The 17397-nt window shown below is 30.0% G+C and overlaps 1 protein-coding gene across 30 annotated transcripts in view; it reads left to right on the top strand.

Moving 5' to 3' along the window:
* Positions 1 to 17397, top strand: part of LOC138941526 (CUGBP Elav-like family member 1) — a 495676-nt gene that overhangs the window by 410398 nt on the left and 67881 nt on the right. For 27 of the 30 annotated variants that reach the window (XM_070311298.1, XM_070311293.1, XM_070311306.1 and 24 more), the window contains one exon: positions 13570 to 13614. The exons of the other annotated variants lie outside the window; for them this stretch is intronic. In XM_070311298.1, the coding sequence (XP_070167399.1) occupies positions 13570 to 13614 (45 nt within the window). The remainder of the gene's footprint in view (positions 1 to 13569; positions 13615 to 17397) is intronic. 30 annotated transcript variants of the gene reach the window in all.

The following is a 17397-nucleotide window of genomic DNA, read 5'->3' as shown; positions in this document are numbered from 1 at the left end:
ATATGTATATACCGCCTAATCAGCACATCAAAGATGCTAATCTAATTCCATTCAAACTGTTCTATGACATATTTCAAATTTAAAAAATTTACATTGTGTCTTTGTATGTTTCCTGAAATATATATCAATTTTAATAACTAGAATTGGGGCAACCGAAACTATAGCTAAAGACATTTATGCTTAACATATATTATTAAGTATATTATACATATATAACATGAGAGAGAGAGAGAGAGAGAAACATTCGCTTTATATATAGAGCGTATTTGTATACAAATACGAAAAGACAGATTTTTCTCTAATTTTAATATATGTTTAACATTATATTTGATTATTTATTAATTATTATATGCCATATTATAATTCTACGCCATTATCGCGCCATTATTATAAGGATATGATAGAGACATAATACACCATATATTTATAAAATATTATTAAAGTATTCCAATATATAATTGCTTGCTAATTTGATAAAAAACGCTGCAAATTATACAATATATCATGCTTCATATTCTACATAAAAAATAGATTGTAATCATAACAATATATTACATCTGATCCTTAATTCATAAAAGTCATCGATCTAACAAGAAGATCATTGCAATGCACATACATATCGCAAAATGATTTGGATATATGCAAAATCACGTATATCGAGAGAAAAGAGACAAATGGTTTGTTTATTGTTCGCGCCGATACCTTCGTCAAATAATCATACCTAAATCACTGACGAAAACCGGTCGATCATACAATGCTAAAGTAAATCTGTATCAAGTAAACAAACGTCAGTCACGCATAAATGATCGCGTGTCGTTCGTGCGCAACACGCGCGCACATCCACCGTGTATCAATGACGCCTAGTTTATCGAATGCCAGCTTGCCAAGTAATTTAATCACTTTTAGTGCCCTATCGGTATTCCGAAAAATTTGGGCAATCGACTCTGCAACGGACTCCAATCCGTTGGACGTTAAATTATAACTCATAACCGTTGCGCGGGGAGATTGGTTTTCTCGTCGAAAATCGGAAAGAGTAAAATTTTTACTTTTTTATTTTACTGGGATCAACAATCAGATTCAGAATTATATTCGTAAACAAAAATCATGATGTACATGTATCTGTGATATTGTTCAGCGATATCATTGTTTTTTCTTTCAGAACGACGCTTTTTTAAATTTTGCCATAGATGATATTTAAGAAGACTTTAATTTCTCTTTAAATGTGTTCATTATTCTTACAAAATATTTTATAATACAAACACAAATTATTGAAGTTACACATGCATTGCTTTATATTATTTAATTATATAAATAATGCGAAATATACAGAAATTGATTATAATTTTTATTTAAGTTAATGTATTATTTATATATATATATATATATATATATATATATATATATACATATGTATATGTGTATATATAAATAATAAATTAATTTGAATAAAAACTACAATACAAATATTTGTGATTATTGTTATAAAAACAATATAGAAAATTTTAAATGAAATAATTATTGACGTACTACATAAGCTAACTGTTGTAATTGCACAAATTTATTGAGTTCTTCTTTATTGACTAGAGTTTTCGTGAAAAACCGGAAATGAAAAATCCGCTGCAACACGAATTCAATTGCACGCGTCATTCATCGCGCGTTAAAATGCAGCTCATAATTTTTCGTATTTTCTGGGAAACGTGGAGAATGTGATTTTTTAATTTCGTTCACAAAAGACATAAAGCTTTTATTATACCTACAATTTTCTGAGATACTTTTCTTCGATTGGCTATAGACATCAAGATTTACGCGACGTGCGTCGCAAGAGCCTTGTTCAAAGATTTATTATTGGCGATCGTGCCAGTTTTGTAGATAACTCGCCACGCGAAATCGTATATTGTGCAAAAAACATTTCAATTTCAAAATGTAGTTTGTCATGTACATTTATTTTAGAAGAAAATAAAAATTGAATTTCATAAAAAACTATTATATGAAGACTAATTAATATAATTACTAGGCTGCGCTTCACTTGACACGCAAATAAACTTGGACTCCGTTCTGCGAAGTCCCCGAGGTAAAACGGATTTATATTCGAATATATCATCCGCAGGTATCGTTTAATTTCCGTTTGTTCAATACGAGAGAGCCGAGTAAAGCCACGAAATCGAGGGTGTACTACGAATCGATCCGTCGAACTTACAAACCGCTCGACAAAACGCGTGCATTCGCTAATTTTTCATGAAAAGACATCATGCTTTCCGGACGAACGACTCGACGAAAGCCGGCGACACGGGCGACGGAAATGAAGACGAGAGATCGTACGGCGGATAAGTCGCGAAAACTCTCGAAAACTCACGGCCACGGCAATAACTGAAAGAGCTCCCTCCCCAAAGGAAGCCGCGCAACGGAAATTGAATGACGACGGACGCGTCGTTTACAACTCGCACCGGAAACTGTCCGTGTTCGTCCGAGGTTTCCGGTCGCGATAAAGATGACGCTGTCATCATCGTGTTGCGATAAAAATTTATGCATTCCCTGCGACTGAGTGAAATACATCTGGACGATAGCAACGCGTCAAACGCGATAATGAATCGTTCTCCATGTGTAATCGCTCATAAAGAATACTTTGATGTTTAAAATCACTTGAAACATCTTTCGAAGTTTGATCATCAATAATTGTATTATTAAATCAATCATGAATATGAGAATATCAAGAGAATATCAAAATTGTATAGATGATTATTTAAGCAAGCAGCGAAATAATATTAATTCTTTTATATATATATATATATATATATATATATATGCATATAAAAGTATATATAGATTAATATTATTGATCAGTTAGCAGTTTTAATTTTGAACTCAATGGTTATAATAATCTAGTTGAAGGTGATATTTAACCAGACAATTTGCTTGATTATTCAGCAGATATTTAAATAATTGTTTATGCCAAATGAAATTTGGCAAATATTTAAATAAATTTATTTCGTAAATGCATATTTATGTTTCGCAATAATTCGTGCGCTATATATGATTTATGGTGCACGTTGACTGAAAATCGTTTCTGTTATTTGTTATACAACGGAGAATTTATTTCGTATCGAATATAACACATGATGCTGCGAAGAGTTAAAAAGCCCACTTTTTGTGAAATGTCTAAATTGATGATCTATAATCTATATTGATGTTTATCTACATTTCTCCGGCAGGGCAGGTTGTATTACCAAACAACCATTTTTCATAAATTTGTTGGGCATGTTTACTGCTATTACAGCGTCCACCAACATTTGATTCTTTTTTATTCCGATATGCCGATTCTCTCGTATTTCATTTCTCCCTTCATTAAGAACATCGGTTTCATCCTGTCAACTCGCTCATCCTCGATCAAAAAATAATCCGTTACTTGTTACGGAAAATTCATGTTTTATCATACGCAGCATTCCAATGTGTAATAAGAAATCAGCTCTTGAAAAGAAACTTGAATTAATTTTACCATAAAATTCGTTTTAACAACGTTGAATTATAAAACAAGTTTATCAATTTAACAGATACGTTCTCCTCGCGAAACATTAAAACAAATAAAATTGATTCTTTCTATATTTCATGTCATTGGGAACGTCTGTTACATCGATCCTATATATTGTGATGAGAGAGATCAATTAAAACTTTTATGAAACAGTTTTATAAATAATTATCATAACTTTGTTGCGACAGATAGAATTATAAAACACATGTCCACATATTTAAAAAAACATATTTATTTATTCGTTATCAAACAGAGTCGATCTAAAATTGATTGTTTTTACTTGAGATTATCAAGCTTTATGTGTGCTTTTGTTTATTATTTATCACATTCATAACATTGCTTATTAATCGACATATTATCGATAATAATCTATATTCGCTTAAATCTATTTGTTTATAATAAAAGAACTTATACATATTGAAAATTAACTTGTTTTTTTTTGTTTTTTTTTTTTGCAAAACAATATAAAAATATATTTTGATTAACTTTAAAGTTAATTTTCTATGTATTCCTATCTAGAGATGGAATCGTGAAAATGCAAAGAATTGAATGAACTGTTGAAGATAAACGTTCATGAAATGACATTGATGAAACCGGCCTTGAAAGATAGAATTACGAAACGCGGCCATAAATTTGATGAGCATGTTTGCTCCCATCGCGCAAAATCGACCAGAAATTGATCTTTTCTCATTCCAGGCTGCCACGCCACCGGCGCTCTCGTATTTCATGTTTCCCTTCATTGAGAACATCGGTTTCGTCGTGTCACGGCGCCCACCCTTTTCGCCAAGCGTCGGTTCGCGCGGGTGCACGTGGCGGCCGCATTTTTTCTCTTTTCGTTCCCTCCTTGCTAAAATCCATGCAGATTTTTCACGAGGCCCTCTCCACCGCGCGTGCTCGCGCTCGCGCGTCCGCCATTCGCTGGGGAAAAAAAAAAAAAAAAAAACAACAGCTCTCCAGACCAGCCACTCTTTCCCTGCCGCCCCCTCGTCGCCCCCTTTTTCCATTCTGTCGACGCTGCCCGACGTGGCGGTACGTGAAACGAATTTATAACTGGCGATACGACGGCCGAGCCCTTGAGTCGAATACGTCGATTTTAATACCCGCTACCCCTACGCCGCGCATCCAAACCATCCCGCCTACGCGCCCTTGTCACTTTCGAGGCAACCCCTCGAATGTCAAAGCGTACCCCGACCGATCGGCTTTTACCGTGTGGATATTGAATTTATACCGCACGGTCGAGAGAACTAGTGAGAAATATGCGGGCAGGGATGAAAAAAAGTGAATTCTTCTTGGCGATCGGGTTGCGCCGCCATTGCCAATTGTATTTCAATTGACAATTTTGTATTTTGCAATAAGTATTTTGCATATATGATGCTCTTCGCTGCGTTAAGTAGATAAAAAAATTCTGGATTTATCGTATTCCCTTGAATTCTCATATTGCTATTTGCAATCTGTCAAATATTTTAAGGGTATATTTGCACAATACAAAACAAATAACATATTTGAGTTTGATATGGAAATAAATTTTCTAAAAAATACAGCAAGTACATGTGCATCTCCTTTTCAGAAGACTGTGTTAATAAAACAAATAATTATATATTTTATCCATTTTCCAATTATTAAAGCATTGCTTGTGAAATTTTTAAATCTTTTACTATCTTATTCTTAATCATATTAAGCAAATATATATGATTGGAACGTATATAAAAATATATATAATATTCGTAAATTATTTTTAATGAATTTTTTTTTAGGGAATTGATATGTTTGTGTTTAGAAGTTCTGCGAGCGATGAATGGTTCGCTACATTGTTGAAACAATACTCGATTTATTTTATATAGAGCACAGACAAAAGCTATAAATAAATATGAAACATAAAACCGCGCATCCCACATACTTCAGATTCAATAAAATATTTGTATCAATTAATAATACTCTCAAAACAAATAATTTTAGACAATAATATAAAATTTTTAAAAATAATTATATTCTACGCTGGTGCATGCACAAGTTGCGTTCAAAAATTTACAAAAAAGTAAATTAATTAACACTTATGTGAAAAGAATCATTCTTGTAAATACTTAATTGTTTTATCTTTTAAATTGCGATTTTTGTTCGCAATATTCAACAATAATATAAAAAAAAAAAAATAATTTAAAATTTATAGGATACATTACAGCTACACAGTAAGTACAATAAAAATAAAAATAAATATTATCAAAGCTAATTTTTAAAAAAATTTTTAACAAAAATTGTACTGTATTTTTTGATAGAATTTAAAAATTAAAAATACAAGAAAGATATTATATAAAAATTGCTGGAAAATCGTTTATATGGCTCTTGATGCTATCAATCTATTTTTAAAATCATCTCAAATATTTCAACAAATATCATACAAACTCGCTGTCCGTACAAATATCATGAAAGCTATTTCCACCCTCGTATTAAAAGCAAGCCGTGGAGATTAAAAGTCGCAAGAGTTTGAGTCAGCAAGTGGCGAAAGTGCGAACTGCCACTTTTGTAGTTTCGTCGACGATTAAAGTAGGGAAGAAATCGATATCAAGATGGTGGTAGAATTTACGCCAGCCAAAGTGAATACGATAAAGAGAAAAGAAAGAAACAGAAAGCGCATTCTTTTTAAAGCGCGACGACGCGAAAAAGCGAGAGAATGGTAAGTTTAAAAAATTTTTTTGAAAACTTAAAAACGTAGAGGGTACACCAGGATACACCATCCTCCATTCTCGCAGACGATGATTATAAAAATTATCTTCCACGACAATGGTCTTGAGATTAAAAGTCACAAAACCAGAGTCAGCATCGCGCGATGCACGGCATCACACTGACAGGAAAGCGGAAATGCTACTTTTGCAGTCCGGACGCGACCGCGACCTAAGGAGGATAAAGGAGCTTTAGTATATCCTGAAAATGAGCGGGACGCGAGAACATAAGCAGCAACGTAACTTTAAATCGAGTTCCTGCCACTTCACTTGAAAAAAGAGAGGTACATGAGTCAAATCTATTCGTAATCGTAATATAATTTAAGAATTCAAATTTTTCAAATAATTATTGAAGAACGATATAACAGCGGAATAAAGTGTTTTATGTTACATTCGGTAAAAAAACAAAATCTTTTTTTTTTTTTAATTACCGTTAATCAAAAGAGATCAAGATATTAATACATTATTAAATAAATAATAAAATATGATATTTTTCGATATTCTCTTATATACGTTATCGTTTCGAAGAAATTGATATTTTTGGAATCAATTCATAAAGCAATTCATAATTTAATTTCACAAGTTTGGTTCTGATATAAAGCAATTTTATATCATTTACTGTGAGTATTTAAAAAGTTCTCATTGATATAGAAAGACTAAAACTTATCAAGATAAAAGGTCTCCGACTTAGAATGTGAAAAAAATATTTCTAGGGAAAGAAACTCGCACTTTTTTTCAAATGGGGATGAACGCCAGGAAGAATTCACGAGTGTAACTCCAACTTGTGCTGTCAGTTCCTTCTTTTGCGCGAAAACTGCGCGGAACTTTATTTCTTGGGAAGAGTCTAGATTAAAAAATCGAGAATTGCAGCCCGTCAGGAAGAGATTGCACATTTGGAAGGCCGAAAGCCGATTACGCTTCACCTATTCTAGATATTTTATTATTCCAAGAAAATGCTCGGGGAACATTTAGACCCGAGGGATCTCATTTAATTTCTCTTCGCCAGATATCGCGGTATCGTTCCGCGTTTTCCCAGATTTCTTCCCAACGTTTTCGTGTTACGAAAACTCGCACTTACCGAATTACTCTGTAAAAATCCTGCCGAGAAGACGGAGTTTTAATTTTATTTCTCGCTTGGGAGTCGAACCATCCGTCGACTTTAAGCGGGATTGCTGTGCACGAAATTACCGAATCGGCCGCAATATAAAGGTACGATGCGCAGAAAACACTAAACCCCAAACACGCCACGCGCTTAGCATAGATATGAATTTCCTTGCTGGCTCTCATAGTGCGATACGAGAGATTCTTTCGCGTTCCAAGTATCGAGGAGATTCGCAAATAGAATATATCCTGAATTCTCTTGCCACGAGATATCGTGTAACCCTGAACGAGATGCGTCTTCTTATTTTCAGACAAAATTTTTTTTACGCTACATGTTTCAATTGTCCCAACATAAACCATTTTTGTCTTTGTATTTTTACAGCTCACAAGTGTAAGCCGCTTCGTACTTAATCGAAATATGCATATAATTTTTTATTGATGTGAACTGTTATTTATATTATCTAAATATAATAGTCTATATATTTAGTCTATACAGTTATTTATATTAATAGTCTATATATTAGTCTATATATTTATCTAACATTGGATAATCTCAACATGAATTTAAGCTTTATGTGATGCATTTCTTATTTGACAGTTTGATAAAATTTTAGGCAGACATGTCTCTCTCATATAAACGTTGTTTAAAGAATTATCTGTATGTTATATAATAATATAAGCCTACTTTATATTTAAATAGAATGTTTCAAAACCATTAGATGCGTTTTTAATAGATTCTTTGATTTAAATTATTTACAATTAAATTTCCAAATTGATTTGTCTTTAGCGAAAATATGGAAGAAAGTCATTATTTTTTTGAAAATTTTCAATTCTTCTCTATCGTATATTTCTGTAATTAAATCTCAAATTAAAATTGTATAAGACAAATTCTCTATCTGAAATTAACTAAAAAATATCAATTTGTTAAACTTTTGACACATGTGCTACAAAGTTTAATTATGAAAAGTCCTTCTTTTTCAATCAAGTTTATAACTCGAAAGTTATTGATGTCTTGACTTTTTCGCTAAAAACTCTTGCTTGTCTGCGAATTGATTAGAGAATTTACCACTAAAAAAAATATCCAATAATAGATTTTTGGAACATTTGTATAAAGATAATTAATAACGCATCGATCAACTATTTGTTCATTATTTACTCTTGTTAAAAGAGATGAATAGTTTATAAATTTTCTCATGTAAATATTGTATTTTAAAAACGTATGGATTATTAAAAATGTTAATTATTCAGAGAAAATTGACGCTTAGCTCCTTTTGTATAAATATCCATCCATTTATTTGTCAAGCTAAAACGTTCACCAAGATTCAAAGATAGTTTGCAGATGATAATTGTGCGACTAGTTTTCAGTACGAGCGTTCCGCTCGTTGATTTAAGAGGCCGGCTACTAGGCATCTCTCCAAGCAACATAGTCGTATGATCCAGCGCTCTATATTTACGAGTGTGTAAAATATCCTTGATCTATTGAATCATTTAATTCATGTTGCCAGATCATGCCTTGAATTAACGAGAAATTTTATAACGATATATCTTGGGCAAATTATATTAATAATGTGTTTATGTGGATTGTGTGTGTTACATTATGCAACCCGTGAGTAATTATAAAAATTAAAAATCTACGTTTTCAAAAAACTTTTCTTAAGGACATTTTATGTATATATGACATTTAGGGAATAATATGTACGTTATTATTGCTTTAAAAAATATTATACACATACATATATATATATATATATACACAAATAAATATATGATTATCAAAGCGAACATTAATAAGCTCCATTTCATGAGCTTTGTATATATGGTATGTGTCTCTTCATACAAAAAACAGATGGCTAGACGAATATGTATTCCACAATTAAATTTCCATACACGAATCTGTCTTGTTAATCCGTCAATTTTGTAGTAATTGGTCCATGAGATTCATGAAATTTTGGTAATACATAACATTCTATGAACATAAATTTTCGTTTCCTTTAAATATAATAATATTATTTTTAAGTAAGCATTAATGAATTTATTTATATCAAGCAAAATAATATAAAATAAAATATTTTATTGCTACGTGTATTATTATTAATACAATTTTCACAAACCCATAATACTTCGAAATTATACAATGATACAAAATAATTTAACATTTAATCCTCCTTCCTCCTGGTACGACATGCGAATGGGGGGAGTTATAGTATATAAATTGTGTGCGAATAGTAAAATACCAAATATATTCAAACTATATATTTAAAGCAGTGTCCGATATAATTAATATTCCAAAAAAATAATTATTGCACGCACTTGAATTTTTTATTAGTCTTTTAAGCAGATATCTAATAAAAAAATTACATAATTCCCAAAATAAAATTTTCTTTTATATTAATTTTTATAAAATGTTTATGGAATATAAGAGTTTAATTCTTATTTGAATTATCTAAATAATTAAAATTTTAAACAATGTTGAAATATAGTAAATATATTTATATAAAAAAATTATTATATTATTACGAATATTATATTAAATATTTTAAGTATTTTAAAATAAAATGTAGAATATTTTATATAAATTATACAATAATGTAAAATAAATTATAGTATCGCAAAGATACACAAACGTTTAATTTTCCAAAAAATTAACAAATGATAGATAGATTAAATAAGTTATAAATTGTTCACCTCATAGCCTGATATCCTCTCGGGCTTCTTCTTTTTCTCTTATTTATTTTTTGCTGCTTTTTCATGGCACTCACACGACACTTACATAATTAATTGCGAATCATATGAATACTAATTAGCACAATATGACGATTGCGCGGGACTTTTACACGGCACTCCTAATGTTAATTTCACATGCGTGTATGTGTGTGACACGTACTTTATTATATTGTATAATATTACGCCAGGAGAATAAATGCGAAAACTATACGATCCATTTGGCTGTAGATTTTTTACACAGTCAATTTCATACGCCAATTTCTTCGCGGCAATGCTACTTTTATTGCTAACGAATATTGTATACTCATATCGTAAAAAGTTGTATTATTTTGCATAATAATATAAGTGAATAAATAAATATACAAATTAGAATTAAAGATAAAATAATTGCGGAATAAAACATTTGAAAATGTAATTAAATTTTTCAACTGTTCGCATGACAGATTTTGGTCTGTAAAATAAATTTCGCGAAATATATGTTTTGACAACAATATACAAAATCGAATTTAAGTAATATATAGTTGCATAAATATATGATTGATAAATTTTAAAATATAAGATTAGTAACGAGAGACTTTTTTCTATTTACTAATTAAATGCGTTGTGACATCGCTTAACTCGGAATCGATCTCTATGTTTTGTTAATAAGTGAAAAATACGAAAATGATATCAGCTTTTTTAAAATACACAATACTATATTACGCAAATTTAGTTTAGACGTAATAAACAGTCGGGACATATATAAGTGAGATTAATATTGCAAGTATAGTACGATACGTTAATTCTGAAATATAAGTATTATTAATAAACAGTTATATATATTATGTTTTTCGTTATATAAGTGAAATAGCACGTGAATCATCGCGCGTATCTTTTATCGCGGGAAACTAATCAGTTACGCGAACCAATAATCATTAATTGGAATAATCAGGGAAAATAATTGCGTTTGGAAAGGTAATACAACGGAGCGGCTCGCATTGCTGCCTGCTCGCTCGGATCTTACTACGCGAATGACAGCACGGTGACATTGTGTATACATAACAGCGGGCTTTACGCCACAAAAGACATACAACATGAGTCACGTTTTATTTGTTGTTATTATAAAGTATTGAACACAATATAAAATAAATGTATATACGGAATATTCTGTTTCTTGAATTTTGAATCTATTATTAATGAACGCAATTGATTAGTATATTAAATTCAAAATCAATTATATATAATTGATTAATATATACGATTGACAATTGAACACATTTTTATTGATACGCTTTTGGTCATTGTAATTGTTCGATCCTATGGTATATCATTGCGTGCTTTCAATCCGAAAATGATCAATAAATTACAAATCGATGAAAATTTAAATCAACAAAAACTTCAAAATATAATACGAAATATATTCGTATGCGAAATATATAGAAATAATTATCATCCTAAATATCGGAATAAAACAATAAAAAGAATTTATAAAGAGAATGAAAAATTTATGATTTTTATTCCATGTCTTGTTTCTATTCTAACTTTGAATAAATAATTCCGCGAAATATTAGCTTGGATAAATTATCATCATCGTTTGTTACGGGAATTGATTAATCAAGCAGACACTAATAATCGCGGACGTTATCGTTGCTAATTGTAGGGAACGATTACGTATCTTGGTATTTATTTCGATCGTATTTCGAAAAATAATATAACAACATGAAAGAAGCGGAGCACTTTGTGCTGTTATTTTCTCGTGCTTTAAATTTTTCATAGATTTAGATGTAATTTGCTAATAATTTTTGGATGGAGAGCGTGCAGTGATACACAGTGAATCGCCAGATTAAACGATTAAAACACAAAGCCGTATATTAATAATTAAATCAAAATTCAAGAAACAAAATATATCGCATATATGTACATTTAATTTATACTATGTTATATAAATATTTCGTAGTGACAATAAATGATCTGTCGCTCGTATCATTTGTCTCTTGCGACAAATAGCACACTGTTGTATATATATATAAAGATTATCATACTGTCATTCGTGAGACTCGAGCGAGCAGAGAGCAATGCGAATCGCTCGGTAAATCATTACATTATCTTTCAAAACGTGATCACTCGCTATGATTATTCTAATTATCGATTATCGGTTTATGTAACTGATTCATTTCCGTCTTAAACAACATGTAAAATTGTCACGTATTTTTGCAACGATTCATGATTCTATTTGATTCCAAAATAACAAAAAAGCATTATATATATATATATATATATATATATATATATATATATATATATTTGATTGTTTATGAATAATATGTATGTTTTACGAAAATTATACTATATATGCTTGCAATGTTATATATTTCCCGGCAATTTATTGCATCTTAATTCGACTCGTATAATATCGTGTGATATCAGGAAGAAAATATCATTTTCGTGTTTTTTAGATATTAATAGAGCGAGTACGGATGGATTGGCTCTGCTCAAACGATATCACGACGCGTTTAATTATCAAACATAATTATATATATATTAATCTCCTAATTTAATTTGTATCAACCGTGTTTCTTTTGTACATCATTGTACATATTTCGCAATATTTATTCGATGAAATCTATCATACGAAAAGTCGGAAAATAATATATTTTTGGATATTACATGCAGCAGAGATATTTATTTTAATTTTATTTATATTTTATTTCATTTTTAGATAGAGTAAAAGTATTTTAAAATGCGAATATATACTGTTCGTTAACAATAGAGGTGGCATTGTTGCAGCGAGTGGCATGTGAATCTGTTCGTGCAATTTTCGAGTACCCAGAGGATTGTAGTCTCATGCAATGCATAGTTTTCGCATTGTTTTTCCGTCACAATATAATAAAGTGCAAGTCGCGTGCAATTAACATCGCGAGTGCTATGTAAAAGTGCTGCGCGATTATTGTATTATGATAATTAGTGCGTGTGTGATCGTAATTAATCGTATAAGTACCATGAAAAAGCAGCATGGATGAATAAACTGAAGAAAAGAGAAAGAGAAAGTCTGACGGTATTAGACGATGACAGAGCAACTAAGTAGTGAGCAATTTGTAACTTATTTAATTTATTATTTGTCAATCTTATACAATTAATTATTCGTATATCTCTGCAATAATAATGTATTTTACATTATTGTATAAAATGCATATACAATATTCCTTACATTTTATTTTAAAATATTTTAAAAATATATAATAAAATATTTATAATTAATATTTATATATATATATATATATTTCAACATTGTTTAAAAGATTACTTAGACGATTTAATAAGAATTAAATCTTTATTTCTCGTATTTTATAAAAGTTAATATAAAAAAAAATTTCCCGGCAATTATGTATCTTTTTATTAAATATCTGTTTAATGAAAACGGATAAAAAATTTATTTGCGTATAATAATTATATCTTTTTTAAATATTTATTGCTTTGGACACTGCTTTATATATATGACTTCGATATATTTGTATTTTACAGATCAACCTTACGTACTACAATTCCGCCGTTGCGCGTCGTAATAAGGTGAGTATTAAATTATTTTTTTTTTTATTTTAAATGATTTCGGAGTAATATGAAAATTATTGTGAAAATTATATCAATAATAACAGATACAACAGTAGAACATTTTATATTAATCTATATATCTTATATAATTCGCTTGATGAAAACACATAGTATATACATTTTCGGAGAAATTATTAATTTATATAATTATATCAAGTTATATTAAAAGAAAATTAAAGGGTTACATTAAAATAAAAATGTTATAGATAATTATAACCTCGAAAATTTATTGCTTAAAGCTTAAAACAGATTAATATAATTAATATAATTTTAAGATCATTTAGAATGTACGCGCGCGTGTAAGATTGTATGAAAGATCTGTTCTGAATAATATTTTTACTTTCCTTCATTTTTTTTCGCAAATTGTATATTTCCTTAATATGCACATGTTACAGAAAGACTAGAAATATTTTATATATTTATATATTTTAACTAATTTATTTAATAAAAATTACAGCAATAATATATATATATATATATATATATATATATATATATATATATATATTGTAATACATCAATATTATTTTTATATTTTATAAGCTATCTATGTTAATCATCAACTTGACTTTGTATTACTTGAAATAAAGTAAAATAACATTAAGAGTCCAATAAATGTTTCGCGTCGTAAAATAAACGAATTATCTATATAAATTATATATTTCGAAAAACAAAAAAAAATTAATCTTTTGTATTACGCACACACATATACACATGTGCATATGTTATTTAAATCGTGCATATAAATGTTATTATTTCAATATCTCAACTATCAAAAGTAAAAGGCATTTTCAATGAATATGGAATACTCAAAGTATCGAAGCTATTGCACAATTCTGTATTGCGATATACCTCGTATCGGGAAAGTATACCGCTTTATATACAGTGAATCTGGCGCATCCAGATTGCATCACCGTTGTGGTATATGGGTCGTTAGTCGATGCGCATAATCTTCGATCGCAATCGTGGCTGATGATCCGATTATACCTAGCTTGGTATCGATCCTACCGGTCGATATGGATATCGAATTTGAATCTCGGAATGATTCTTCCTGTCGCAGACGGCAAGAGAGAACCGAGGGGCACAACTGCGAGGAACCTAGTTTCGGAGAATGAAATAACAAATGAGCGCTAGAATTGCTATCGAACATTATGCTCTCGAAGGGAAATCTTAATCTTTTCGCTACTAGAAATGATTATAAACGCGACCGATGCAAGGGTTGTAATCTATCGACGCTATTAATCGATTAAACACGAGCGATCGTATAATCATAACATCTAAGGATAACTGTATAAAAAATGATATGATTAATATTTTTCAAAAATATTAATCAATATAAAAAGTGTAGAGAGTGTATTTAAAAATATCATTATTTAGTTTATATTTTAACAAAGAATTTAATTGTAATAAAATGCTTTTTTATATTTGATTTTATATATTAATATTTATATCTATATTTTTTTATTCCAATCTACATGATTTTCTGCTTAGTTTTTTTTCATAAACTCTTACATGGATTTTTAAGTTTAAAAAATCTCGCTTCTATGAATCTTGGATCACAATTCTTTCAATTATTTAATACGTACAGATTAGTGCTGTAGATCTTTAATATTATGTATTGCTGAATCTATAAATCCTCCATTTCAAGCATATCTCATTGTATAGCTCCTTAGCTTTTTATTAGAATAAGTTGGCTATATGTTGGCTTGTATTATAATAAATAAACAATCATAAACTATTTTTTATTAATATTTCTGAAAAACATATCATTCTTTACATTGGTTACTCTTTTATACAGCATTATTCATCCGATGATGTTTTGATGACGTAATTATTCATATCTACAATTTTTACTTCTTTCAGATCCGTTTTTCGCAAGAGATGCCACGATTCATTCGTTATGACTAGCAGCTCGTTGAAGATCTCTCAAATATTTTGATCGAATCTTCTCGTCCTTGCCAGAATTTGTCGATGGCGTTAACGAGCGTAGCAATTAAATTAAAAACAAGAATTTTATAAATGACCCAGATCTTTGACTTCTCGCTCATCATTTGCACTAAAGTATGGACTGTTCGATATAACTCTAGCATCATAAAAACCGATGGCTTATTCCTCCGACACGTAATAACCATCACCACATAATAAACGAAAATGTCAGATCTACCATTTTCCTCGGGAGGGAGGCTTCATCATAACGTAGCTATAAATGTTATCTCTTCCCCTTTCTCTATCATTATTTCTTTTTTCCTTCGCGTGCATTTATTTTTCTATAGCGCAATAATGCATCATCTTGGTTATAAAGACATAACTTTACGATATCATTCCATTTTTATTTGCAAAGAATAATCACCTCACTAATTTTTTACGAGTCTTCGTAGAAGTAGTTGAAATTATTAAGTGATAACAAATTTATAGCAAAGAATATTACAATAATAAATTTGAATCATTTAAGAAAGAGAATATTTATATTAACAATATGGCATTAATAGAATGCAATACATATAATGAAACATTAAAAACAAAACACTTCAGATTTATCGATTATTGTATCATACTATTACACCGAACCGCAATTAAAAAAAAAAAAAAAAAAAAAAAAACCTGACCACAGGTTTTTATCGGAAAACCCCTATAAGCGCTACTGAAATAATCTGTAAGGGGGCTATTTTAAATGTATATGGAAAAAATATAAAAGCCTGCGCACGTGTTCATCTACAATCTACGATAACATTTATTTACTGAAAAATCGTTTGCAACTTGCGCGTACTCTGTTTCAATCGCATAATTGCTAAAACATCAGTTGCAATAAATTTTATCTCGCGGCGAAATCCGCACAATTAAATTTGGCGTAAATCGATTTTATTACAACGAACGATAGGTATGTCGCATATGTAGCGCGTATATATGTATATACATAAATACTACGCTAACTATATACGCTTCTTATCTGTTCATAAAGATCGCGTGTGTTTGTTCGCCGAAAACGTGGCCGATGTCATAGATTCATTGCGCAGAAAATCTCGTTGGGCACGTTCGAACGAACAGATACGCCAAAATGATTTCCATATTCACACAAGCGGTTGATCATACAATGCAGCTACTTTACCAGACGCGTTTCCCGTGCATCCCACTCATAAATATCGTTTATCAAAGAGATATCGCGCGTTTCAATGACCCCTTCCGATATATACGTTTCATATAATGACGTTCCGATACATATGTAGTACGATATCGTTATAATGAACACTCTATTATCGCGATAATGATATACTTGCCCTATCCCAGAAGCAGGTATTAGTATATTATATTTTAATAATTGCTCTTCAAGTTCCAATGTATGTATATTCTCTTTAATTTCCAATATCCAATAGTTTCACTCAAAAGTCAAATTAAAATTATGTTAATGTAATGTGTCTATTTGATATTGATGTTGTTTCCAAAATTTTAGTGTTCTATAATAATGAAGTACTAGAAATCACGAATAAAAAATATCCCTGAGAGATACATACATTTTATTGCTGCAGGAGATATCACACACGATTCGATGAGATGATTTTTAAGTTAGATCACAAAATTATAATCACTCTTTTGATCAGTAAAGTATAATTTAAGGATAAGTCTCTTTTTATTGAATATCTGTATATCGTAAAAAATATTTTCTATATATAAAAAATATATTTTTAATTTATATAAATAGTAAAAATTTTTAAACTTTTTACAGATTAACTTTATATAAACGCG

The sequence above is a fragment of the Polyergus mexicanus genome, unplaced genomic scaffold, assembly GCF_030449975.1.
Source record: "Polyergus mexicanus isolate NDT 795.1 unplaced genomic scaffold, iyPolMexi1.0 SCAF_19, whole genome shotgun sequence".
Classification (NCBI taxonomy): Eukaryota; Metazoa; Arthropoda; class Insecta; order Hymenoptera; family Formicidae; genus Polyergus; species Polyergus mexicanus.
This window is presented reverse-complemented; position numbering and strand designations above follow the sequence as displayed.